The sequence below is a fragment of the Oxyura jamaicensis genome, chromosome 1 (assembly GCF_011077185.1).
Source record: "Oxyura jamaicensis isolate SHBP4307 breed ruddy duck chromosome 1, BPBGC_Ojam_1.0, whole genome shotgun sequence".
In the NCBI taxonomy this organism is placed as follows: Eukaryota; Metazoa; Chordata; class Aves; order Anseriformes; family Anatidae; genus Oxyura; species Oxyura jamaicensis.
In genome coordinates, this window is record NC_048893.1 from 195,551,459 (window position 1) to 195,578,664 (window position 27,206).

At 37.7% G+C, this 27,206-nt stretch overlaps 1 protein-coding gene and 1 long non-coding RNA gene across 2 annotated transcripts; one reads left to right on the plus strand and one right to left on the minus strand.

Moving 5' to 3' along the window:
* On the minus strand, positions 1 to 12,003 carry LOC118168606. Its single transcript, XR_004751668.1, has 3 exons — positions 11,990 to 12,003; positions 10,789 to 10,790; positions 1 to 249 (listed from the first exon to the last, which is right to left on the minus strand). It is a non-coding gene; the product is annotated as an uncharacterized LOC118168606 (long non-coding RNA).
* On the plus strand, positions 9,081 to 26,880 carry CHORDC1 (cysteine and histidine rich domain containing 1). Its single transcript, XM_035329112.1, has 11 exons — positions 9,081 to 9,324; positions 14,702 to 14,751; positions 16,742 to 16,798; positions 17,282 to 17,442; positions 18,019 to 18,119; positions 19,109 to 19,167; positions 21,102 to 21,172; positions 21,391 to 21,496; positions 22,541 to 22,660; positions 24,320 to 24,382; positions 24,897 to 26,880. Exons 1-11 carry the CDS (start codon positions 9,261 to 9,263, stop codon positions 25,038 to 25,040), a joined length of 996 nt encoding a protein of 331 aa, XP_035185003.1. The 5' UTR covers positions 9,081 to 9,260; the 3' UTR covers positions 25,041 to 26,880.
* Positions 26,881 to 27,206: the final 326 nt, after the last annotated feature.

Here is a 27,206-nt window from a genome sequence, read left to right on the forward strand (position 1 = left end):
GGGGATGATCACCTCCCTGATCCTGCTGGCCACAGTAGTTCTGATGGAGGCCTGGATGCCATCGGCCTTCTTACACACCTAGGCACACCAATTGCTTGTGTTCAGTCAGCTATCAACCAGCACCCCCAGGTCCTTTTCTGCCAGGCAGCTTTCCAGCCTCTCTTCCCCAAGCCCATACTGCTGCACAGGGTTGTGGTGACCCAGGTACAGCATCCAGCACTTACCCTTGTTAGATGTCACACAGCTGGACTCATCCCATCGATCCATCTATCCAGATCCCTCCACAGAGCCTTCCTACCCTCAAGTAGATCAACAATCCTGCCCAACTTGGTATTGTCCACAGGTGATACTTTCCATACTTTCTTCTAGACTTCGATTGCCTGCTCAAACACTTTATGCGGTAACTCATTACTTTTATTATGGATTTAGGCTTAAGCAGCTAATCACAGGACTATTCGCATCATGCTTTGGAGAACTGCGAGTCCAGCCAAGCAGCCTGAATTACAAGTACCCTGGTTTTGCCAGTCCTACTTCTAATTACTCACGCTTGACAATACGGTCAGTGTCAGCAGTTTCAGAGCTTAGTTTCTCATACTTGTTACATATGATCAATTGCACAGCTTTCCTCCTTCTTTTTAAAATTTCTCACTGACTGACACATCCATTTATTTACAGTTAAATAGACGCAGGCTACAGATTTCCCTTCCATCAGTGCTACAGCATAAAGGGAAATGGGAGCAGTGTGAAGGACAAGTAGCAGTTGGGCCTCCTCAAGCCTCACTTGGTCTCTCGCTGTCAACAAGGGAGCAGAATTTCAAAGGGTTTGGCATAGGCTTTGCCTTCCTGAGCAAGTATCAAAACCAGATTGGAGAAATCAGTAGAAAAGTGCCACTCACTCCACAGACTATAATAATAGTTTAATGGCTGGTTTATGCTAGATGCCTAACCTTTTCATAGCTGAAGTTAGGAACAGTGAATATTACCTTTTATATATTTTTTTCTACTTTCCACATTTTACTACAATAGGGTTTTCACTTCATTTCTACACTCTTCTTTCCCACTCTACAGAAGGTTGGTGCATTCCAGCCTCTTTGCAAGAACAGCAGCAGCGCTCCTTGCACTCCAGATGGAAGCATTAGCTGCAAATAACTGCACTGACATTTTCTTCTCTGCCCTCATAGCTCCAACCACACTAATAAGTCAGTAGGAGCAGGAAATAGAGACCAAGATGTTTCAGATGACTAATAGAGTTCAGATACCCCAATTAATTTGGTGTCCAACACAAGGCATCTTAAAAAAAAAAAAAAAAAAAAAAAAAAAAAAAAAAACTCAATTTTCCAGCAAATAGTCATTCATCACTGTATGAAGATAAAATAACATTCAACAATCACAAAGGAGATGCTAAGTATCAATTTAAAGCAAATGGGAACATCCTTGGGTTTCATTAGAACTTCTCAAAGACTTGGAGAAAAAAGAATTATATATTATTTCTAAACCACTCACTTGCACCTATCTAGCAATTCTGCTTTTGTATCATGTGCATTTGAAAGAAAGTGCACTGCCGTATTATGCTGAAGAAATTTGCAAAGCATATTTGAATTTTTGGTCTTTTTTTTTTTCTGTATTCTAAAGAAAAAGAAGGATAATGTATTGCATTTATCAGTATGGATTTTAAAAAAAAAAAAAAAAAAAAAAAAAAAAAAACAGAACAGAACACTCAACAGTATTTTTTCCTTTACATCATCCTTCACCAGTTCTCTTTGTTCGTCAAAATGAACATTTTTACTCCATGTTTGTTTTGAAGTGAAACAGTTAAATACGGACAGAGAACAGGTAGGTATTATGACAATGATCTCTAAATAAGATAGTAGGTTTTTTATTATTAAAATGTTCGTATTTTCATTATTTATATTTGTTTTGGGTTCTGGCTATACTAGCCTCTGCCTCAATAGAAAAACACAGCACTGTTGGAAAAACTACCTTGAGGTTTTTCAAATGCCCAGGCATTCCCAGGTAATCCACACTTAATTCTACCTCTGACAACTTTGGAACACCCAAGTCTTTGCATAAAGCATCCCTTACCTGTGAATATGCTTTCTTTGCATGTGCAAAACAGATGCCTGAACTTCATGATTATCTATGTATCTTTGCATGCTTGCCATACTCTGGTTCTTTTAACCATGCTTTGTAGACCTGTATCAATATCTCTGTCTATACCTACCCATTATTTTTATCTCCTGCAATCATTTGCTGCATTCTAAATCAGCTCAACTTCTTTCTTCATCTCAGTAATTGCTGAGGCTCCAATACCACTTCTACACATACTGCCCTACACATACTGCCACAATTTTGTATTTATAACATGAAGAAGTGAAAATAAGGAGAGCAGCACATTGAAATACCACTCCGTTGTTGTAATCTTTGGTGAATGTTTTTCTCTGTCAGAACTTCAGCAGGAGGAGACTACGAAAGCTGCAGGCACTGTAAAAAGCTGCCAATTCTAAAAAGGCCGTTAGCAGCAAAATGTTAACAGCGGTAGGGCTTGCTTTGGGGCTCTTGCTTTTTCTTTGCTTTCTTCTGTAAGTTCTGGCAGCTCTGGACTGCCTCCCTTATTAGCCAGGCAGTGAGACTGATGCTCTCTTGAGCTGGTATTTCAGTTTACTGATAAATAGACCAAACACAAACACTATTTTTCTAGCTTATTTCATTGCTTTGAGTCTTCCTAATGTGACATTAAAACTCCACTCCCTCCGTTTCCAAACTGCCCACTAAGTTAAAAAAGCACAGGGAGTTACCATAGAAACCATTTCTAAGATACAGCACCATTTCTTAAAGTCTGCACAGGAGTAGTGAGCATCATCAGAACAGCGATACAATACTTCAGAAGGAAATGAAGGACAGGCTGTGCTCCTGAGTCTGAATTTCTTGCTTGTTTCTCCCGGCAATGAAGAGTGTCTCTGCTGAAATATGAATGGCTATTTATTTGCAAAGTGAACTGACCTAGCAGGGGGTCACATCAATATCACAAGCCCATCACAAAATAGTAAAACTAATAAAAGTTATCCCTCCATATCTTCAAAGTGTAACACTTGTTAAGCATGCTAACAGTGTGAATGTGGTGCTGCATCAGCCCAAGCCAATGGAGAACGCTCTCCACATTTGTACTCGCATCTGTGAAAGAGTGACAGGATTCCTCTGTATGGAAATAACGTGCTATCTGGTCTTCTCATGGTACTGACATCTTCCAGTCTTGCGATACTATGAGCAAAACATATCCCTTGTCATTTCAGCCTATAAATGACTCCCTTTGGCATTAAAAAGTCTGTAAAAACCATAATTACAATTGCAAAAAAAGACAGACAAAAACCAAGTAACAGATCCCACTTGCATTCCCAACGCATGACATCTCAGGCGTAAGTGCAGACACTTTTCTACTCAACGATGCTGCCAAATGAAAAAAATGTCAATGCTATTTGTTCCTGCCACTAGAAAAAATATGTTTTCTGAACTGCACTTCAAAATCACTTTGTATTGAGAATGCCTGCTGGAACACAATTCTGAGCTGTTGCAGAATTCTGCTACCACCTTCTGGCTAACAGAAATACTTATCACTTATTTAACCAGTACACACTGAGTTCATAATGTGTTTACTGTTTCTTCAGTCTGCATTCTTCACACAACACTGCCCCATTTTCTTTTATACTGAAATAGGAAATACACCAAAAAAATGTTATACCTTCAGCCAGCCTTTCTGGGAAGAAGCAGAAAACATTTCAAGGAAGCCTACATTTTTGAAAATGTTTTAGATACTTGAAAACTATTTTAATAGAGAAGATTTGATTAAATATAGAATAATTGATCATAATTTAAACATCTTGACAAAAAAAAAAAAAGCTATTTTCCACTTCTTGTCCATCTCAGAAAAGATGTTGTGGTTCAACCTGATTTATTTCATTAAGTTAGCAATGAACAGAGACTCATGGTTTGTATTGCTATAACAATAACTTATAAACTGTGGTCTTGTAAAGTCTTTTGTACACTTCTCCCATTGCAAATGTGATTTAGACCCACTCATTTCAAAGTATCATGAAGATGATACGTATGTTGGCTTTTATTTGAAAATAATTGCTTGCAGAACTTGAAAGAAAAAATAAAAAGCATACAATCCAGCTCACGGGCTTGTTTAGGGGTGCTATGACCTTTACTACCGTTAAAACAATTTGTTTTTAAAACTTCTCGAGCTACATAAAATCAGCACTTTGTTCTTTTCCTCTTTTTAAGTACGTTATTCAAAGTTGGTTTACTGACAAAGTGGAAGTGAAAACGTGACCAAAGAGCCCAGGAATAAAGGTCATTATTTTCCGTAATTTCAACCAGGTCTCTTCATCCAATATAATTCCTTGCTGCTGATGAAACTGGTGGACTGAACCCCTCACCATCCACAAAAACATTCGTTATGTATGTAGTAGCTTCCTCTAGTATAAAAGAAGGAAAAAGGACAAATCCTTTCTGCAGGAAGGATGAAAAAGATCATTACAATACACACACCACTGCAAGTTTTTACAAAGCACTTCTCTACAGAACGCTATACAGAAAGGTACAGATTACATCAAAGAGGTCTCATTCTGTAGCTAGGTCAAAGGCATAGGAAATAAAATAAACGAGGAGGCATCACTGTATTCTTTGGACTTAACCCATACCTATTAAACTCAGTAAAGAAAATTCCAGTCTCCTGAAAGAAGACCTCTGAAAACTGATTAAAAAATTATAATGTTTTTTAGATTTCAAAGACCCCTAGAGAATCCAGCTGTAAGTGATTATGCCTCTCTCAAAATGAAATGCAGGCACCTAAGTTACTTAGATGACACCTTTGAAAATTCTACCTTAAATGAATTCTTAAAATCAAACTGTATGCCAGCAAAGCCAGATATCAAAGGCAGGTGGCAAGCCTTAATGAAGCATCTACTCAAATTCAGGCCATGTTTTAGCAGCAAGCATTCAGGTGGATTATTAGAAGTGGGTGCTCTTTAATCTCTCTTACCTCCTGGGAAAAACTGGCATTTTAAAAACATTAGCAACAGCAATCACAGAAGGGGGAGAAGTGTTCTCTCTGAAAAAGCCAGTTGTTCTATTTCTCCATGAGGTGTGACATTTTCCAATGTTCTGCCCGTCATATCTGAGTACATTCAATTGAACTGGACAGCGTCAGGCTTTTGACCGTTAACTTTTCAGGGATTTACATCTGTATTTTAAACCTCTGCTAAATTTCTAGAACAAAGGATTTTTTAAGCTCCCTGCCCTGACTCCCAATTAGTCCCCAGACTCCAAGGAAGTTGAGGGTGCCCAAAATACCCTTTGCCACTGACAAAAAGCCAAAACATTCAGGTTTCACCCACCTAGCAGATCTGGAGCAAGAGCCTTGACAATCATTCCCACCCCTCTGTCAGATTTATTCAAAGCTTGTTTACTCTGGGGCTTTGGGAAATCCTCAGATTAGCAATTCTGCACGAACAATGTCCTGGCTTGCAGACAGAGAACCCAAGGCTCTTCAACAAACTGGCCAAAAAATCAGAAGTTTCTGCATTTTAAGAAGTAAAATGAAACATTTTGTTTCTTTACAGATGCAGTTTTACAGTCAAATCCTGTTGTTTCAAATGCTTGAAAACTTGTATGGGTTCCATTAAGCACGGGTGCGATGGGATGACATAAATGTTAAGAATAACACAGTGCATGATAGTACACAGTAGGTCATGGAAAGGATGAGAAAGCCTCACATAACAGTGGCCATCTCCAGGGAATAATAATAAAACATTTTTTTTCATCACAAGATGACATAGGATGGGCACAGATGACACAGATGACAGGATGGGTACAGAAAACACAGCACAGAATGGGCAGCAGATCTTCACTCTAAGAGGCAATGTACATTTTATTAGCTCAATGTGTCTAACTTTCATATCAAGAGAACTTAGAAAAAGAAGATACTGTCACAATGAATGTGCTGCTGAGACACTTCAGTCTCCCAAATTAAAAAGGGTTTTCTCTGAGAAGAGATTGAACTCCTTCCCCACAAGACAAATTCATTTCATTGCCTGATCATCTAGTTTGACTCCGAGAATAACAAGACAGGAATTTCCTGGAGCAAATCCTGCTTCAGATGTATAATCTACGCTTGACAGACATTCTATCTTATACACACAGACACTGTATACATAAAATCAATATACACCGCACAAAGCCAAACATCATTCTAAAACTTCGAGTAATGGAAAAATAATAATCCTTGGAAACCTATTCCAAAGATTAATCATCACAATTCTTAGGAACGTGTATCTCATTTCTGGATTGTAGATGTGCAGCTTCTTTCCAGACACTGATTTTTCATAGTTCTTTCTGTTAGCCTTAGCGACTCTGTTTCAAAAACCACAGTTTTCCATGGAATTATACAGACAATGATCAAATCTGACCCTTCTCTAGAATTACGTTAGAATTCCCCCACTATGAGAACAATTCTCACATTTTATCATTGTGATCAGCAAAAGAAGTTTGTGTTCTTACTGTCATGTGGACTGGCACTGACAGATTAAAGCCCACCCACTTTAGAAGTCTATCCAAATGAATACATACAACACCAGAACAGCAGTACTTTCTCATGTGTCTGTCTGTTCACTGCAGAACACTGCTTCCAGCTTTTTTGGTGTAGATTTTCTGAGGTGAGAAACAAAGATCACGTGTACAACTGAAAAAAAAAATATATATATATATATGAACACTTGAATCTTTCACTGCCTCTCTGGTAAGGCATCTCAGAAAAACAAATAAAAGATTCAGTTCTTAAAGACATCATAAAAGTTTGATACTCTGGAAAACTTTGCAAATGAAAACAAAGGGTAAAACTCATCAAAAATTATATACGCACTTTTAGTGTTTTAAGTGCTAAGGACCCAAAATCAGGAACCAACTTTTGGATTTTTCAGATTTTTAACAGATTTGCAAATCTGTTAAAAACAGAGATTTACACACAAGAAGTATTCTACATTCATAAACAAAACTTAAAAGTCTACTGTTATTTACACAAGATAACTATCCAAATGATATTTGAATGATTTACTCCACAGATGTTCACAAGTGGGTTGAAAATTTCTTCTAAGCATGGAAACTGCCTTTTTGAAGTTATACTCAATTCTGTTGGATGATATGCTGTGATGTGAATCCATAGTGCCTGGTGCAGGAAGAATATATGCAACTTCAAAAGACCCACTTCATCACAAAACACTATTTGCTTGCATGCTATTCTGGGAAATAAATAAATAAATAAAAACTTCTGTTTAACAACATGCACAGACAAGACAGATAGAGCTTAGTAACCTTCAGAGAGCAGATTATGTGTGTGTGAAAATTAATAAGAAACTGGATTTTCAGATTAGTTTTTTGTTTGTTTTTAATGTAACACACTATTTTTTGAGCTATGAAACAAATACATTTTTAATGAATTTCCTTCTGGAAAATCTAAGAGTGGATTTCTATGTCGCTGATGTAGTAATTGGGTGTGTAGTAGCACCACATGATAGATACTTCTTGGAAACTCTATGGATTTCTAACTTTATTTTTCTCCCTAGAAGTTTTATTTGTCAATGTTTGAACCATACTCTATTAATAAGGCAATTAGAATGTTGTTTAATCGAGTATACATAATGTTATTAAAACAAAGCAGTTTTTGAATCACTCCATGGATACCCTCAGGACAGAAATCTAAAAAAAGGGGAAAAAAAAAAGAAAAAAAAAAAAAAGCTGCTTCTTTCTCAAACAGAAAGATGTTGCTCACTACAGATAAAGTGCAACGAGAGCCACAGGAAGAGCACAAAACTTATTTACACCTGTAAATTTATGCTTAGGTGGTACTCTTGTTGACAGCGTATAAGGTAAATTTCATCTTTTAACAGCAGTTCTTGGCCCTAAGACAACAATGCAAACACTCCTACTTCAATTATGTAACAAGTTACCACCACTTTTCTCCTTATAGATTAAGCTATCCAACAAACAGTAACAATTTAAATGCATTCTATGTGAATAAGAAGGCATAAAACAATAATATTCTTACACCTCTTTCTTTTCAAATTGTTATTACCACACCTTATATTATAAGGCTCCTGCTAAAGGTGATTTTTTTTTTTCTGCTTTGATCAAAGCTTATCTTACAACAGGCTTCAGTGTGAGCTTTGTTTTTCTTTAGTAAGCACTGAAGTACTCGATGGCTTTGGTACTCAATAGCTCTATCAAATAGGAGTTTCTTGACCCAGAATATGTCAGTCATTATTTTAGATACATAGATAACGGAGTGGAGCACACGTCACCTGACCTTCCAGTCAGAGGTTGGTAGCTACACTAGAAGCCATCCCTGATGATCATTTTGCTTCACTAAGCCCCCTTAAGGAGGCATTTTTAGCAAGAACTTATTCTGCTCATTCTTGGTATTTATTTCAGGATGCCATATGCCTTATGAACACCTATGCAGTTCTATTTTAAAAACCACACAGTAGATATTTACAAAAGGTTTGAAGAAACCAGTTTGTATTTGCTCACAGCAATGTAGCTTGTTATAATTGTTGTATAGGCGCCAATTGTTATACACGCGCCTATTGTTTTACACATCAAACGAGCCTGGTCAGCAGAGGACGTGTCAGTCAGTCAGATGACAGGAGCATTCCGGGCAACTTCCAGGAACTCAGACAAAACACAAAAATAATCATTTTCTTAACCAAGAACTTTAAATTTCAGATGTAATCACCTTTGTTTCTACACAAGCCCGATGGTTTTAATATATACGCGTAAATATTTTTTTTAAATTAAGCACACGTGTTCCCGTCACGCAACATGCAAACTTCCTAATTACATCTTTTCCCATCACCAAGTCTCTGTTGAGGTGACACCTCAAGAAAAATCGCAAGAACCACCAGAAACTGGGCACCCGCCGCTGCCCGGCTACCCGCCGACTCCTCAGCCCCACGGCGCTGAGCTGGCGCCGCCATTTTCTCCCTCCCCCCCGGCTTCTTCCTCCTCCTCCTCTTCCTCCTCCTCCAACGCCTGCGTACTCGCTACCGCCCTCTTCCCCTCTCTCCCCGCTTCCTTCCTTCCTTCCCCCGACGAAGCTTCGTGAAGATTCCGGAAGGCTCCGGCCGGTTCTTTTCTCCGAGGCACCCGAGCCGCCACCGCTCCGCCGGGCTCCCGGTCTTTTCCCCCTGCCATCCAGCGCCGCCGCCATGTCCTTGCTGTGCTACAACCGGGGCTGCGGCCAGCGTTTCGACCCCGAGACCAACACGGAGGGTGAGAGACGGCGGGGGGGGATCCGTCGTCGTGCCCTGATGCGATGGGGAAGGGTGGGGGGAGGGTCTGCAGGGGAGATCTGAGGGAGCCCCGGTGCCCGGTCACGGTGCGGAGCTGTCCCGGAGCCCCGGGCACTGCCAGCAGCGAGCAGTGACTGGGCAGCACCCGTGCTGCCTCTGTTTGCGTCCCCCACCGCCTGTCTGCTGCCGCAAACTGCTCCTCCTGGCCTGCCCCTCTCACAGGAAACTGATATTTTTATGTGGTGCTATCCCTCGTTAAATGTAGGGGTGAGCCCGAGTTGTAATAGAGGGCTGGGGGGCAGCTGGACAGCTAAACCTGAAGGGCCAGCAGGGAGCCGGCCTGGCTGGTGACAGGTAACGAATTGCTCTTCTGTCAGAAGGAGCAGCTGATAACGTTCAAAGACTTTGCATCTCTTTGTAGGTTTAAGTTTGCCCTTGTCAGAATGCTGTTTGCAGTAACAGGAGGGAAAAGTTAAAAAACAAGCAGTTTTTAGTACTGTGACATACTGTAAAGGTAGAAACTGGAGGCCTTGAGCAACAGAATTTTTTCTTGAGAGTGCTTCTGAACATTTCTGTGGGTGTTGCATACATAGCAGTTACGTTATCAACTGTTACTTTATTAACTTATAGTACATGTACTACTAGACAGGTAATTAAACGTGTCTTAGGATCAGTGCTTTGCTAAGTGCTCTGAGCTCTCTCTGTGGTTCCCTTGTGCATGCTGGGGGTCCTGTATCTGGTGAAACATCTTTATCGTTCCTCAGAGACTGCACAAGGGTGATCTGAGCTCTCAACAGGCTTGTCCTCAACTGGTTTGTAAAGTAACTCTATGGGCTGAATTTCTAGAATTGCCTCTTTGCATTAGCTAAATTTTTAGTGACGCACGAGATTAGAAATGATGTAGCATGTGTACATACTGTGATTAAGAACTACTGCTTAAATTGTCTTTATTTTTCTGAGCCTTTTCAAAGAGAAGGGCAGAATTGTGTGTAAGATTAGCTAATGTTAGTAACAGCAAAAGCAGGCAGTTTGGAATGCTTCCACTCAGTAATACCCCACAAAGTGGATAGAGTTTCTTATATTAAAATTTTTCATTAGGACTTCATGACCTGTTCTTGCTCTTCAAATAACAATTCTTTACAATTCCTCATGTTCTTAAGTATATGTATGATACAAATTGTAGTAGACCCAATATAATTGTCATGGCCCTGTTCTAACCACGTGGTGCTTGGATTGAGAAAGACAACTTCTCAAGATTAAGTTGTGTCAGTAAGTGACTGGAACATTTAATGGAGTTCCTGTGTCCTAGACTAAGTAGTTCTAAAGATAAACACAGTTCTTCACAGGCCACTTCAGAAAATCAAGTTTGACATTTTTTTGCTGAAATAGAATGATTACAACTTTCAACATCACTAAACTTCAACAAGATCAATGGGATGATTACTGCTTAGACATCCAAATCTCTATTCAGCTGTGCTTAGCTGTCAAGTTCAAATGTTTCAGAGCTGGGAGAATGTTTCAGTCCAACATACTACAGGGGTTAAGGTTAATATGTGTTAAACACTAAAATATATATTCCTTTGATAAGTTTTATATTGACACAATCAAATATTTAAATATTAGACCAATAGTTATTAGGAAGCTTTTTCTTTCAGTGAAAATAGAAAATAAGTCCTGCTGGCCTCTGGATGTTTTAGGGTTTTTGTCTTAATTCAGCCTACAGTTATAGATATTGCCATAGTGATGACTGGTGTAAGAAGCCATTAATCTTCTCATTAGAATCAGATGGCTGAAATAATATATGCATATATTTTCTGTAGAAACTCATTGTTTCCAAAAAATGAGCAAGTGGCAACTGGCTGACATGAAGGACTCAATGCCTCTTAAAGAGAGGCAGAAAAAACAGCCTGAGGGAAAGCATTAAAGGTATGTCTACACAATTGTGACTGAATGCACAGTTATGAAATAACTTGTGGTGTGCCTAACAAGGTACAAATTTAACATGCATTTTAGGTACATTAGCTGCTTGTTACATTCATACTGTTAAAAACTTGTGCAGCATCTGATGTGGAAGTTAGAACTTAAAACCCTTCTGCCCCTTTTAAAGTTAATTATTTTATTTCTTTAGAAATGAATGACTATATGAACATTTCTAATCCATTTCAAGGCCAGGTCAAAGTTTGCTGCTAAAACAAAGCTTTGAGGTAATACTTCTTTGTAGTTTTGAAAACAGTCCTGCTTAAAACTAGAAAAGTTTTTTTCTAGTCCTTAAAACTAGAGCTGAAAAGGTGGTGTGCACAAACAGAACAGACTGTATGCATTATGTGTTTGTCACAATTTCCTTACTGTACTGCAGCAGTTCTTGGTTTAGGCCATAATTTAGAACTTTGTTAATGTGGATTGATTTGGTCCTTTGCAAGAACAGAAAGACTTACTCTTTCATGATTGTTCATACCCTCTTACCTTGATCAAACTTTATTATGTTGTTCCTGTAAGATAAAGATAATTGCAGAGCTGATGAAAACTACGAATTTCTGAGGTGGAATTGGAAGAAATGGTAGCCTGGATTTTTTGAACTCATCTGTCCATTCAGCTTTCTTTAACTTTGGTCCCTGTAATTCAAACTCTGTTCATATAAAGTGCACCCTCTGATCCCTTGTCTTCCTTGCAGCATTCTGTTTTTCAACCTGAGTCTTTCTTTATGAACTCTTTATAAGCTCTATACCACATTTGTCCTGTTTTCCACATTTTATTCCAACACTGTGAGAAATTCAGAGGAATTCTGTGGTAGTTTCCTACCTTTAGCAAACTCTCGAAGACATCAACTTTCCCAAGGAACTGAACAAAATTCATCAAATTTAATGAACTTCCATTGCTGCCGGGCTGTAAAGCATACCTTGCAAAATATTGGAGTGTTTCCACAGGAAACACAGCAGGTCTGTAGGTTGTATTTAGACATAGCTCATTTCATCCTCAAGAATTCAACAGGATGCCATCTTAAATACCTCTAACTTTGCCTGACCGATACAATTTTCTACTTTGACATGTAACAAAATGTCTAATAAAGTGCTTCAATAAATTAGCGAGGATGTAGGAGACAGGTAATAGCAGTCCAGTAGTGTGTGCACTGTGAGACTGGGATTGGTTTGGGTAAGAAATAAGCATTTAAAAAAGTGAAAATTTGTGGTACTGCCAACTCCAAAATGATCTGTGTATGAGAGGAAGAATTGATTTTAAAATCTTTTTTGTCCCTGTTAAAGAAAGGTATTAATAGCAGTGGAGAGGTGAGCTATATATATATGTTTTTTTAAACAGTAAAAAACTTAGAACATCAACCACAGGCAGCAAGCTGAGCTCAAACAAATCAGAAAGACAACACGTTTATAATTGCTCAAGTGATTGTTGCTTTCTGCTGAATGCCCTTTTTCCCCCACCTAATCTGAGATGAGATATTGTTACAAATGTCAAGTTTACAGGGACAAGAGCTGCTGGGTTCAGTGTGAGTAGAAATGAGTGACTTTCTGCTGTTCTCTGAAAGCAGAATGGCAGACTGCTTAGTGGGTAAGTCCTGCTGCCTCCTTTTGAGGCACTGCCTCAGCATCTTCTCTTGTGAAGCAGGCGTGGCACTCCTCAGGTAGCAGCAGGGATTGGGTTGTCAGCTGCTCCATGATGTACCTCCTGCTGAGAGGGCTTAAGGAAGCAAGGAGAAAGGATCAGACTTGGCCAGATGGACAAACAGATGCCCGTGTGTCTGACCTGTGCACTGGAGGATAGCTGCCTCTGAACTACTTGATTGTAAGGTTTTGGTCTTGAGAAATGGTGCACTGATAAACAGCACCTCTCTCATTTGAAACCACATTCTTGTCAGGGATCAAAAATAGTAATGAAAATCTTCTCATTCAGAAGTAATCTTTGCTGCTTAGTTCCTCTACAATGGTGCCTGTGATAGCATGCTTTGATACTTTTGGAAAAGAATGGTCTCTATTTTTTAAAAACATATAACTAAGAAGTGAAGTCCTTGGTACAAAGCAGTTCGTCTCTTTGTACGTAATAACAAAATTTTCTTATATTCTTGTGAGGTTTACCAGCATTAGCTTTTCATCCTGAAGCTGAAAGAATTGGTAGAAGTTCATGGACATGTATGTAAGCCCTGCTGAGGGACAAATGTTCTGAAATATGCCTCTTCCAGCTTGTGGTGGGAGCTGTCATCTTAAGACAGTGTGTCTGTCTGACTGCATTAGTACCTTATAATTACATTCTGAATGTATAACTAAAGAAGAAAAAGTTCTTTAAAATCTATATTTTTCTTAAAGTAAAATAGTGATTTGTCTTTAGCCCACTTAATATCTGTAGGCAGACTGTCAGTAAAGTTATTTATTGCTTCTCTTATTTGCCTCATTATTCGAAATGCGATATTTCTTACTTGTGTTTTATGGAGGCATATTATAAAAGTTGTTACTCTTTGTGTCTCTTTAAATATTATCTTTTTCTACCAAAAAATGCTTTAAAGATTAGTGTTTCCCATTATGTTCTTAATCAGATCATTTAAATATTATCCATGAGTATATGTCAAAGATGTTACATAATCAGAGCAATTATATTCCACTTGAAAAATACATACATCAAGTAAAAAAGGAACAGTTACTACATAAAAAGCTGTAATGTTGATAAACATCTGTGAATATTAACAGTTCAGTTAACAGAAGAGGTATTTCAGCATGGTGTTAGTACAGAACCTGGTAATAATTAGTGGTATTCACATGTCTGAGTTATGTATGTTGAAGATTAATTTGCCTTTGACTTCATGACCTTACACATCTAGGAAAACACCAGCAGTGATAAAAGAACAAGCTAATTATCATGGATAACTTAATGAAATCTGAGTTTTTCTACATAGAAGGCCTTGACCAGGTGTGAGCAGATGTATGTGATCACGTAAACGAGTGTTTTATGTCCATCATGTGGCCACAGGGCCACCTTTATCACATCACTGAATTACTAATGAGGGCTACTGTTGAAAGCAAGGGATGATATGTGGAAAGTTTACTTCCTCCAGTTACTTTTATAGAAATAAAGAATAGAAGGCACTTTCAGGTGTCTGTTTTGTGATTTCCATTGTATAATACAGGGAGGGAAAAAAAAAACAACAATCTTGATTATTTCGGTTTAATATATGGACTCAGAAAGCTTGTTCTATGAAGTCTGAATTTTCCTTAATAGTCACGTGCACTTGGGTAAGTGGTGGGACAGCTCATGACATACCTGAACTGCAAGCATGAAATTTTTGCTAGGTTTGTGATCAGATGAATAAGAATTCTTGGTATGCCTGAATATTAATAATAGTCATTTTCTTCTAGATTCATGCACGTATCATCCAGGTGTACCGGTCTTTCATGATGCTCTCAAAGTAAGTATGCAAATATTTTTTTAAGTCTTATCTTTCCATATACATAAAACAGTGTACTTGTTTTCCTTTTTCTATTTCCCAAATCTGTCAATGCTGTGGAGTAATGTCCACTTACTTAAAACTGCAAAAGGAACCGAAAACTGTATTCACACAGTTCAAATGTTACGCAAGTCTGTTTGACTTGTATTTTTGTTAATTGACTTCAGGTGTCTCTACAATTTAATTAGGTCCTTAGAACATGTCTCTGGATATGTTGAGAGGAGTCATACTCTTTCAGTTAATTCACCTGCTTGAAATTTAGACCAGTTGCCTGCACTTACATGACTAGAGCACTAATATGAACGTGTCATTTGCCTACTGTGGAAATTGTGTTGTATTAATCTGATAAATCTATGTGTGTGTTAAGATGAGACTGCTTACCCATGCCCCTGATGGAGCTGTCTTGGGCTACATCTTCAGTAGTAAAGTACATATACCTGTGACTGTCTGTAGTGGTTAAGCCAACTGCATAGTCCACATTTGCTATATTAAACTGTTCTTCAGGATGTACTGGATACGTCCAGAATGCCTTCTGAGAATGATTTGACAGAGAATTTCTTAGGGTGACCAAAACAGTACTGGAAATCCTTCTAACAATTTAACAGTATATGGTCAGAAATCTGGGGTCCAGACATGGAGCCTGGCACTGTTCAGTGTACTGACAGTACTCTGAACATAGCCTCATTGTCCTTTTTAGGGATAGAACTGCCATTTAATCAAGCTGGGGAGCAGGCATTTTTTTTCTGATATTTTTTCTGAACCGCTTCTGGCAGCGCATCTCAACCCTGACCCACAATGTGGGTGTTGGGGCATGTGAGGGCTTGTGTGTGCTGGGTAACACGTTTTCTGTGAGCTGGCGGTCATGTTGCAGGGCATGAGTCTGGAAGTGGGCACAGCATGCCGCTGGCAACTTACAACAGGAGCTGTTGGATCAATGGGATAGTTAGACTATGGCAATTAGTTTTCTAAAAAAAATTATAACTATTACTAACAACACAGTATATAAGACTTTTGTCCTTGTAATTAGGTAGAAGACATAGTTATCTCAAAAGATTGTGTCTAACTTCTCTTACAGAAGCAGTGTTCTTAAAACAGGTACTGCTTCTCCCCTTCTTCCTAATTCTTAGTCTAATTAACTTTAACATAATTTTCTGAGCAGTTTTCTTCCTGATCTGAGTTGTAGATGATTGAAGTGGGCAGGGGTGGATGTTTTACTTCTGTGACCGTAGAAATAGTTAGTATTTTGAGGATATTTTAAAACTACCTATTTAAAAGCCAGTGTCTCATTGCTTCAGCACTAAACATACTAGAAAAGTGTATTTGTTGGTCAAACTACTGGTTTCAATAAGGTCTTTGAGTTCTGAGATCCATTATTCACAGTATAAAGATAATTTTCTCTATTATTGGGTTTCTGATGTAAAATAAAGAAGTTCTCAGGTGACGTACTTGAATAGATGGCTATGCAATGCAGACCTCCAGCTTATGGAGGGAAATGAGCAGTTTAAAGAATTGCCTACTGCTCAAGGAAGGAAAACATCCTCATCACTTTATAACAGGGGCTGTGCATTATGCCACAGGTGAGTCTCAAGTATAATATTTTTTTGTTCTATAACATCTATAAAGATGGTACTTTACAGGATAAAGTAATATTTCTGTTTTTTGTTGTTTTTTGGTGTTTTTTTTTGGTCATACAGAGTTGGCAACTAACTTGTCATGGAAATGTTGCCTCACGTTTAGTGCATTTTCTGATTAAGGCAACTGTAACAGGTTTCTCTGTCTTTTAAAACTGCAGTATTGATTACAGTGTTGTCCAAAGAAGAGAATAGAATAATTGATGATCATGAAGTGCCACATCTTATAAAGCAATATAACTGGTCTTGTGCTTTTTATAAACTGCTGCTAAATAAGGTAATCATGCTTGTTTTTTTTTTTTGTTTCAAAATGTTCATAGGGTTGGTCATGTTGTAAGAGAAGAACAACAGACTTTTCTGACTTCTTAAGCATTGTGGTATGTACTCATGATAATTTACAATTTTTACACTTGTCAAATCACAGCTTACATGTTTAAAACTTGCTTGCTTTTGTTACAACTGTCTTAAATCTTGAGTATGCTACTTTTCCTGCTATAATGTTGAAGTTGAGTCTTATTTTTCAAGTTATAGTGAATATAATTAATTCTGTCAAAATCTGTTTACAGTTTTGTTTTTAATGAAAGGTCAATGTGTTGTTTCTTGTTCCTTCGCTTGATTTTGAAAAGTATGGATTTTTATTTAAAGTGCTTGCAAATGAAGATATTTTCTGTCATAGTTGTAGGATTACCTTTGTGGCCAATTTTATGAGTTGGGCTAAAGTGGTAGATTGGTCTGAAAAAAATAAGAAAACTTGTGTTTTTTGATAACTTCTAATTGTGCACACAAAATACACTGCATATATATGTGTATGTGTGTGTATATATGTACATATATAAACAAACATATCCTTTCCATAATAGGGCTGTACAAAGGGTCATCATAATAGTGAGAAACCTCCTGAGCCTGTTAAACCAGAAGTCAAAACTACCTCTGAGCGAAAGGAGCTAGCTGAACTGAAACCCAAATTTGAAGAACACATAATTAAGGCACCAAAACCACTGGAAACAATTAAAAGACCAAGGTATTGTATACGGAATTACTATTTTTTAAAATACATGGTTGGTTGACCAAGTTAAAACTTAATCAAATAAGTGTTACACAGCCTGCACAGTGTAAAAATTCCCAAATGAACATTAGAAGAGCTTGTGTTTGGTAGCGGTCATGATGTTATCTTTAGCTTCACAATGAGATAAAAGAATATGGGTTAGGACGAGGTATTACTGGATCTCTAAACACTTAGCTTCATGGGAAAACAAACTGTGGTGTAAAGCCTCATAGATTAGAAAGCCACTAGCAGTAGTATTCACCATTTTAAACCTACATAAAAATAGTAGGGTGTGTGCATGTAAATTCCGTAATCGCTCTAGTTTGATTTTATTGTTGTAGAGTACTTAAGATTTCCTGTTGAAAACTAAGACCTTCTTCTAAATTTCTAGGCTGGTTTCACATTAAGAGTGCACTTAGGAATCTAGTTTATTGTTGTAAGGGAGATTGGAAAGGAAGAGTCTTATTGCAAGATTGAAAGTTACTACTCTGTCATTTTTTGTAAAAAAAATTTTTTCATTAAGTTGACATGAATACATTGTCATTTTTTTAGCCCAGATGAGCCAATGACAAATTTGCAGCTGAAAGTATCAGCTTCCTTGAAGCAAGCACTAGATAAACTGAAACTGTCATCAGAAAACGAAGAGAAAAAAGGTAAGGATATAGTATGGTTAAGTAGGTATATGACACTTCTTGTCAGATAAATAAGATACTAATTTTTCTGTTGTTGTTTCTGAGGTAATTATTTGACAAAGGCATTCATGTTCTTAATATTCTGGAAAACACTTCACAGTCTGTAAAGTGATAAAGTTAAATGTGAACAGTGCGGGGGCTTGGGTATTAGGAGCGGTATGTTCCCATGGCAGTGACTTGAACTGCTTATTATATAAGATATCCTGCTATAATGAACAGGATGGGAACATTCATTTCTAATCAGATGGCTGAAAGAATTTTCCAAGAAATGAAATCTACTCCTCTGCAAATGTGATACCATATGATGCCTTTCATAAACTGGTGAAATTCCATTGATAACTAGCTGGTTCTCCCTTGTCTACTTTCCATCTTTTTTTTTTTTTTTTTTTTTTCAATCTCCCAAAGAGCATTTCAAGTTTGGTTCTTTTAGAAACACTTTCTAACTTCAACCTATGTCTATTTGTGGCTATTTTTTTGTGCTTTTGCTAAAACTGTCATTTTGCTCTTCCTCTATTAATAGCAGGAGCCTTTTACAGTCTTAGTTTTACCAAAAAGATTAAAAATATTTTTTAAAAAAGAGATGAGTGACTGTAGTCTTGTGACTGTTTCACTTAATGTATGATTGTAGTAATCCTCTTCGTTCTTTTTTTTTTCCCCACTTAAAACAGTGTAAATGTATAGAAATTTGATGTATAGAAAATGTAGATTTATAGAAAATGTAGATGTGGATTACAGAAAATGTATAGAAATTTGATGCACAAATAATATAGTTATTGGAATTTTTGCATAATTTTTATTTCTTTGTACCTTTCTGGCAGATTTCAGTGACAAGAAGATAGATGACTTGTTTTTTTTTAATCTTCAATTCTTTTCAGTTCTCAATAAAAGCAAAATATTTTGTACATTGTATACTTCAGTTGCTTTTTTCTGTAATATGATTTGTTTTGCAGAGGAGGACAGTGATGAAATCAAGATTGGGACAGCATGTAAAAATGCAGGCTGTTCAAAAGTAAGTGGTTTAGTTTCACTCTTAAACTTGCCCGCTAAACTATTACATGCTCAGTTTTGTCTTGCTTTGTTCCCCGTGCCCCAGTACAAATCGATTGGAAATAGGATAAAATCCATCAGGCTTAACAAATATACATTCAATAACATACTTTAGTATTGACAAATGTGGGCTGTTTTGTATAGTGATGTAGTAGGTATCAGATGTTTTATGTTTTATTAAGGTCCATCCCGAACTTCGAACCACAGAATGGTTTGGGTTGGAAGAGACCTTAAAGATGATTTAATTCCACTCCCCTGCTATAGGTAGAGACACCTCCCACCAAACCAGATTGCCCAAAGCCCCATCCAGCCTCATCTTGAACACTGCCAGGGATGAGGCATCCACAGTTTCTTTGGACAACCTGTGCCAGTGCCTCACTACCCTCCAAGTGAAGAATTTCTTCCAAATATCTAGTCTAAACCTACCCTCTTCTAGTTTAAAACCATTCCCTCTTGTCCTGTCGCCACATCCCCTGACAAAGAGTCCTTCCCCAGCTTTCCTGTAGCCCCCTTTAGGTACTGGCAGGCCTCTGTAAAGTCTCCCCAGAGCCTTCTTTTCTCCAAGCTGGACAACCCCAACTCCATCAGTCTGTTTTCATAGCAGAAGTGCTCCAGCCCCTTGATCATCCTCGTGGTCCTCCTCTGGACTTGTTCTAATGCTCCCATGACCTTCTTGTGCTGGGGGCCCCAGGGCTGAACACAGTACTCGAACTTCTAATCATTAAGCTTACCAAACATATAATACTGAAGTGTTTCAACTTAAAATGTTAATATATTGGTGAGAGGTGGCTTACTGATAGCACTTGAATTACTCTCGATAATCTGAATGTACTTCAGAAGCATCTGCAGAGCTTATCACTTAATGCTTCCTGCCAGAAGAATCACCAAATAAAATGGTTATAACGCTTCTAGCATTGAAATTAGTCTTTATATTGCATGGTCTTTTAAACTGAAATTGTTATTTTGTTTGTTTGTGGTGTGTTTTGTTGCCTTTTTTTTTTTTACTGACACTTGTTTTGTACAGAATAGGACAGTCAAATTGAAATAGGTATTTCACTGGACATCTGACAGATTTGGGGGTTTCTACTGAAACTGGTTGGAGAAGAATTTAGAGCATTTGCTTTTTTGTGTTAGGAAGAACTGACGTGATACTCATTGGCAGGGATGCATGGTTTTTTAATTGCTTCAATTTAAGAATCATAGATCATACTGCATAGGTTCAATTAGACCTTCAAAATCAAGTCCAACCATCAGCCTGATATACCAAGTCCCATCACCAAACCGTGGTCCCTTAGTGCCACATCCATGCATCTCTTAAATACCTCCAGGGACAGGGACTCCACCACTTGCCTGGATAGCATGTTCCCATGTTTGACCACCTTCTTCATGAAGAAATTGTTTCTGGTATCCAATCTAACCTCTCCTGGCACAACTCAAGGCCATCTGTTCAGTTCCTTCTCCTGAAAACTGAGTAAAAGAATGGAAAATCGATTTGTGCTGGACCATGCAACTTCAATGTATTTCCTTTGAAGTACCTTCTTTCTCTGAATTTTCAGAGTTTTTTTAAGGTTGGATATCTCTGAGATAAAGTGGTCTTTATGAACACAGATGATGTCACCAATGGTGCGCTCCGTTGAACCAATACGAAGTACAGCTTGTAGGAAAGGAATGCCAGTGAAGTTTTAGTGAATGGAGGTTGAATAATTATTTTTGAAAAGCTAGAGCAAGCTATTGCATTTGGATTAACTACTGGAAAGCTTTATTTTGCTTTGCTTAGTGTTCTTCTTGTGGGTTGTGTTTAGTTTGTCTTTTTTTTTTTTTTTTTTTTTTCCCCTTTGGTCCACTTCCTATAATAGTAAGAAACATTAAATGCTTTTTTTTTTGTTTTTTTACCAGACGTACCAAGGACCACACAGCACCGAAGATGTATGTATATACCATTCTGGTGTACCTATATTCCACGAAGGGTTAGTATTCAGTTAGCTTGATTTTTACTTTTTTAATTAGTCTGTTATCTTTGTAGATGTTACCTTGTTTTCCTTCTGTATTTCTCACAGTCAAAAATGGCAGTGGTTGAAAAGGGTCTCCTAAATTAATGGTAATATCGCATAAAGAAAATATCTTAAGTATTTACAATAGTGTCATAAATATTGCTTGTTAATTACCTTCTTTGCAAACTTTAAAGGATGAAGTATTGGAGCTGCTGTAAAAGGAAAACTTCTGACTTCAATACATTTTTAGCTCAAGAAGGCTGTACAACAGGAACACACGTATGGACTAAAAAGGATGCAGTGAGTAGCATTAACATTTGTGCGATAGCAGAACAGATAAAGTCCAAGAAGTTGCCTAGTTTGGGGGAGGGGTGTGTATGGAAGGGTCTCTATCTGACTCTCAACAGAACTTGGGTTCTGTTTACATGCCTGGTTTTCTGGTTTGAAGCATACTGAATGTCTTGATTTGACTACCAGTAGAAGCAAGTACAGAGAGAGCTTCTTAGTTTATGGCATCGCGATGTTGGGAAAAAAATGCAGAATTAAAAAGCACAAAATATTTTTCATTCAAGGTTTAAAAGGTTCTCGGACAGTATCTCAGAATTTAATAATGGAACTGAATGCCTTTTTTTTTTTAAAAAAGAAAACTCGTCACATGCTGGATGCAGATGAACACACAATTCCTGTTCTGAATATATTCTTCAAATTCTTGATATTGCAGACATCAGTATCAGTTAACAAAAGAAAATGAAAGATGTATTATAAGAGGGTGCAGTCGAAGTCCTTTACTTCCTCATTCAGAGAATTGCTGCTTGCCTTGAAGATTCGTGTTAAAGCAGTAGTTTCAAATATTAAAAATGGGGGGGGAATCTGAAGTGCTAAAGCCTAAAGCAGAAGAGCAATCTTGTAAAGAATTTACTTACACATTAAGAAACTCTGCATTAAATGTGTGCATATTGAGATAAGGGGCTTCTAGCCTATTGGAGTCTTTCTTTGTTTCATTCCTTCCCATTATGTGCTGGATAACTCTGGTTTTGTAAAGGAAAACATCTTACTTTCATTCCATTAGAGTGTTCCTGCTTCTTACCGTAGTCTCTGTCATGAACATCGTTTTCCTCACTGCTATTGTATATCAGGGTCCAGTATCTGAAATAGAGAATATAGTTGGTTTTATTTTTGTTGTTGCTTTTTAATAAATCTAAATAGAGGTTTGCACTCTCATCTGAACACAGGGTACAGTCCTATGCTATCTATGTTTAATGGTTGTTAAAATAGTCCTAGGATTTAATCCTGATTAATACTCCTGAATGTTATTTTTTTCCCCATAACCCTTTATTTATATAGGGAAAGAAGGTAGTTCCATGCAGGCATGATTGGCACCAGACTGGAGGAGAAGTGACTATTTCTATATATGCTAAGAACTCTGTTCCTGATCTGAGCTATGTAGAAGCAAATAGTACAATGGTGAGTTCCTACCTTAATATGTGATTCCTTTCTAATTTGTACAGAAGCCTGAAGTTAGCAGAAATACAGTTTCTGCTTTATTTATTAAGCAGAAATACAGGTTCTGCTTTATTTATTAAGGCAGAGGTAGAACAGCATAAGACACTTTTCTGAGAAACACCTTTTTTGTGACTTTTGTGTTTGTTCAAACATACACGGCTTTTTTTTTTTTTTCCCTTCTTATTTGGACATCTTTACTTAAAAAAAAAAAAAAGGCTGCAATATAGCATTGCAGAAAAATCTTTAGAATTCTGCAGTTAAAACATGAATCACAGAATCACAGAATTTTCTAGGTTGGAAGAGACCTCAAGATCATCAAGTCCAACCTCTGACCTAACACTAACAGTCCCCACTAAACCATATCCCTAAGCTCTACATCTAAACGTCTTTTAAAGACCTCCAGGGATGGTGACTCCACCACTTCCCTGGGCAGCCCGTTCCAGTGTCTAACAACCCTTTCGGTAAAGAAGTTCTTCCTAAGATCCAACCTAAAACTCCCCTGTCGCAACTTAAGCCCATTCCCCCTCGTCCTGTCACCAGGCACGTGGGAGAACAGACCAACCCCCACCTCGCTACAGCCTCCCTTGAGGTACCTGTAGAGAGCGATAAGGTCACCCCTGAGCCTCCTCTTCTCCAGGCTGAACAGTCCCAGCTCCCTCAGCCTCTCCTCGTAAGACTTGTTCTCCAGGCCCCTCACCAGCTTCGGAGCCCTTCTCTGGACTCGCTCAAGCACCTCCATGTCCTTCTTGTAGCGAGGGGCCCAAAACTGAACACAGTACTCGAGGTGCGGCCTCACCAGAGCCGAGTACAGGGGGACGATCACCTCCCTAGCCCTGCTGGCCACACTGTTTCTTATACAGGCCAGGATGCTGTTGGCCTTCTTGGCCACCTGAGCACATTGCTGGCTCATATTCAGCCGACTATCAACCATCACTCCCAGGTCCTTCTCTGCCTGGCAGCTCTCCAACCACTCATCTCCCAGCCTGTAGCTCTGCTTGGGGTTATTGCGCCCCAGGTGCAGGACCCGGCACTTGGCCTTGTTGAACTTCATACCGTTGACCTCGGCCCATCGGTCCAGCCTCTCCAGATCCTCCTGCAGAGCCTTCCTACCCTCGAGCAGATCGACACACGTACCTAACTTGGTGTCATCTGCAAACTTACTGAGGGTGCACTCAATGCCGTCATCCAGATCCATCCAGATCCATCCAGATCCATCCAGATGAAGATATTGAATGAATGTGATGGAATTCCATCAGCATATGTTTAAATAATTACAGATTTGTAATTTCATTGTATTTGGCTTAAAGTAATTGAATATTGTTCTTGATAGCATGCACTTTCATGTGTTAAAGTGTTAAAATGATACTTCTGTGATTTGTTAATCACTCATTTGGAAAAAATGAAAAAAACATGCACTAGGTCTATGTGTCCACTATGGTACACAGACTAAAATATTTTAACACAGTCTACTAGAATGTATTTTCCACTTCTGTGTATGAGGGACAGTTTGATGACTTGGTTGTAGGATCTGAGTCCCAATATGATATATTTTGCTTAAACATACTTGTGTCTCATGTTTTATTAGCCTGACAAAATTTTCTGTTGTTTTTCCTTTTTAAGTTAAATATTCATATTGTATTTGAAGGAGAAAAGGAATTTCATCGCAATGTGAAATTATGGGGAGTAAGTATAAGAACATTATTTCTATTTTTAAATAAAAAACACACAACAAAAACAATACCACAAACCCTCAGCTGCTTCTCTTTAAAAACAGTTTATTTTTCCTTGTTACTTATTGAAAAAAAATAAATTGCACATCATCAGTAATTAAATGTAAATCCAAATCTAGTGCCCCAAGTGACTGGCCTTGACATCAGCTCTTATTTGAGTGGAAGGTTAAACAAGATGATCTCTCGAGATTCCCGCCAACCCAATTTGTCCTAAGATTCTATTCTAAATATGACAGTGGTGTTAGATAAAAACTCTTAACTCTTATATGATTACTTTATGTATGCATTAGTCCTATGTTTATATTGTGTATACATGTTCATAGCTTGGGAATGGGTAAAAGGCAGGCTCTTCCAGATAAGAGGGAACTCCATCTACCTAATCATCTGCTGAAATCTAGTTGTAAGGTACTCTTCTGAACTTAATTCAGTTTCATAAAGTGAAGTGTGACATATGTTTTCTGTTTCAGGTAATTGATGTAAAGAGGAGTTACGTGAACATGACAGCTACAAAGATTGAGGTTACTATGAGAAAAGCAGAGCCTTTATTATGGGCGAGTCTTGAATTACCAGTATCCAACACAGAACAAAAGAAAGAGAATTCAGATCAATAATAATTCCAAGTGACAAGATATATCCCATCATGAAGTGGTGACTTGCTACTGTAATCAAGTATTTAATTTTTATATAGATAACTTTTTTTTTATGCTAGACGTTATGTTTCACTCTACAAAAAAAAAAATGATGCACAGTAAATCGGGGTGTCAACTTGAAGAGTAATAGCTGGTTCTTCTGCTCTTGCTCCCATGAGTGTATTTATTCTAGCTGGAGCATCTCCGTGGGAATTTAAAATAAGAGCCATTGCCATGTGTTTACAACCTTACCTACTATGCACTGATTACCCAAACGGATAAGCTTTCAGTCCACAGTGTGTGTTAATTTTTCAAGTGTTCTGTTTAGACTGGTTCTGCTTGGTAGTATATGTTCAATTCAGCACTCTTCATTATGAAGCATACAGTATTACAGATAGAAAAATCAGAATTTTTGAAGTGATAAACATGCAATTCCACATCTAAAATAAAAAGGCACATAAAAATAAATGTGAAAGAACACTTATAGACTTCCATTTTTATCTGCTGAAACTAATGTTTGTTTCAATATCTGCTGGCTGTAGAGGTATAAAATAAAAGGTATTTTAGTAAGTGTTTCAATATTTCCCGACGCTTGCTGTATTTCAGGTATAAAAGCAGATCAGATTAAAATAAGAACAAAAATGGCAAGAGGGGATTTTTCTTATTCTCCTAACTTTGATACTTGAATTTTTAAATGTAAACATGAATGGACAGTGAATATGGCTGAATAACAGCATCTCAGCTGTGGAAAATACACAACTACAGAATCTTGTGAAGTTACCCAGCTACTGCATTTATTTGGCAGTCTTTACAATGTCTATTCGATCCTATTCTGCAACGTTCAAAGCTATGATTTTTTTCAGAGTGGATATTTTTAGGAGGAGAAGACAGTATGCACTGTAGATATCTTGGGAAAATCCTTTCAATGTAGGTATGAAGAACTCTTGTTCCTGAGGATGGTATCTAGGAACTAAATTTATGGGAGAAATGAAATCTGAGGAGAAACAAACAACGAGTTTTCAAATATCTGTCTCAAATCATAATTGTACTGTTGAGCTAAAATATTTTTAAAATATCTTTTTTTTTTTTTTTTTGAAGAGCATAGGCAAAATTGTAATTTGAAATGAGGACCTTAAATTTGTTTTCAGTTCTGCAGCAAGAATGATTTGTAGCTGAAAACAGGATAGTTTTAAAGATGAGACTTCTGTCTAAGGAATAATTCATGCAGTAATACTGCTTTCTATTTCTGTTTGAAATTGTCCTGAATTTTAGATTGCAGCTGACAGAAAAATGCTTTAATGTGTAAGTCAACCAAAATATATGTTATTATTTATTGTGTCAAAGCTTAAATATATAAACAAGTAGTCCTGTGGACTGTGGAATGTGCTGATGCTCATCTATCTGCTTTGGCAGACCTGAAATGAGTCCAAGAGAAACAGTGAAAGTAGTAAAGGCACTCTGAAGTCAAGTAGGGATTTCTCAGAATCTTAGTGTTTTCCAACAGGTATAATTTGCTTTGAGTTCAGAGTTCTCTCTTTAGCAGTACTTGAAATACTTGAAGTAGTAACACATGCATTACTGAAGAAACCAGCCCCAAACACCAAAAAAGTAACACCGGTGTTGAAATCGGTTTTAGTGCTTCTTTACCTTTTTCCTTATTGATTTGGAGGAAGTGTGGTTGCTTACTCCTTTGGGCCCCTATTAAAAGTTCAAGCACCAAGTTCTGCCTGAAAAATCCAATCAAATTCTAATAATGCCTTTTAAACAAAAATAAATACATTTGAAAATTTCAGATGCAGTGAAGTGGTAGGCTACAAGCTTACAAAAATGTATGCCTGCAGTTGCTCCTCTAAAAATTATTCGGGTGTTCCCCATTGGGTTCTGAGCCAACAGCGGGAGCTTTTATTAGTGTAATACTAAGAACAATTACTTCAGCGGATGAAAAATTCTAGATACCTGTAGCTATCAGCATGCTGTCTTTTTGTTTGTTTGTTTGTTTTTATTCAGAACTCTGAACTTAAATACCAGCATAAAATTCCTATTTAACAAGATAAAAGGTATCTATCCATGGGGATATATAAATACCATAAATATATCCTGTTTCCACTTTTTTTTTAACCAATTTCCAGTTTAATTATACCATCATAT

Excerpts from the sequence above, each read along its gene's own strand:
- CHORDC1 (XM_035329112.1), top strand. The coding sequence starts at position 9,261 with ATGTCCTTGCTGTGCTACAACCGGGGCTGCGGCCAGCGTTTCGACCCC. Across the intron at positions 17,443-18,018 it reads GAAACAATTAAAAGACCAAG|CCCAGATGAGCCAATGACAA; the intron begins GTATTGTATACG and ends TCATTTTTTTAG. Across the intron at positions 21,173-21,390 it reads GTACCTATATTCCACGAAGG|GATGAAGTATTGGAGCTGCT; the intron begins GTTAGTATTCAG and ends CAAACTTTAAAG.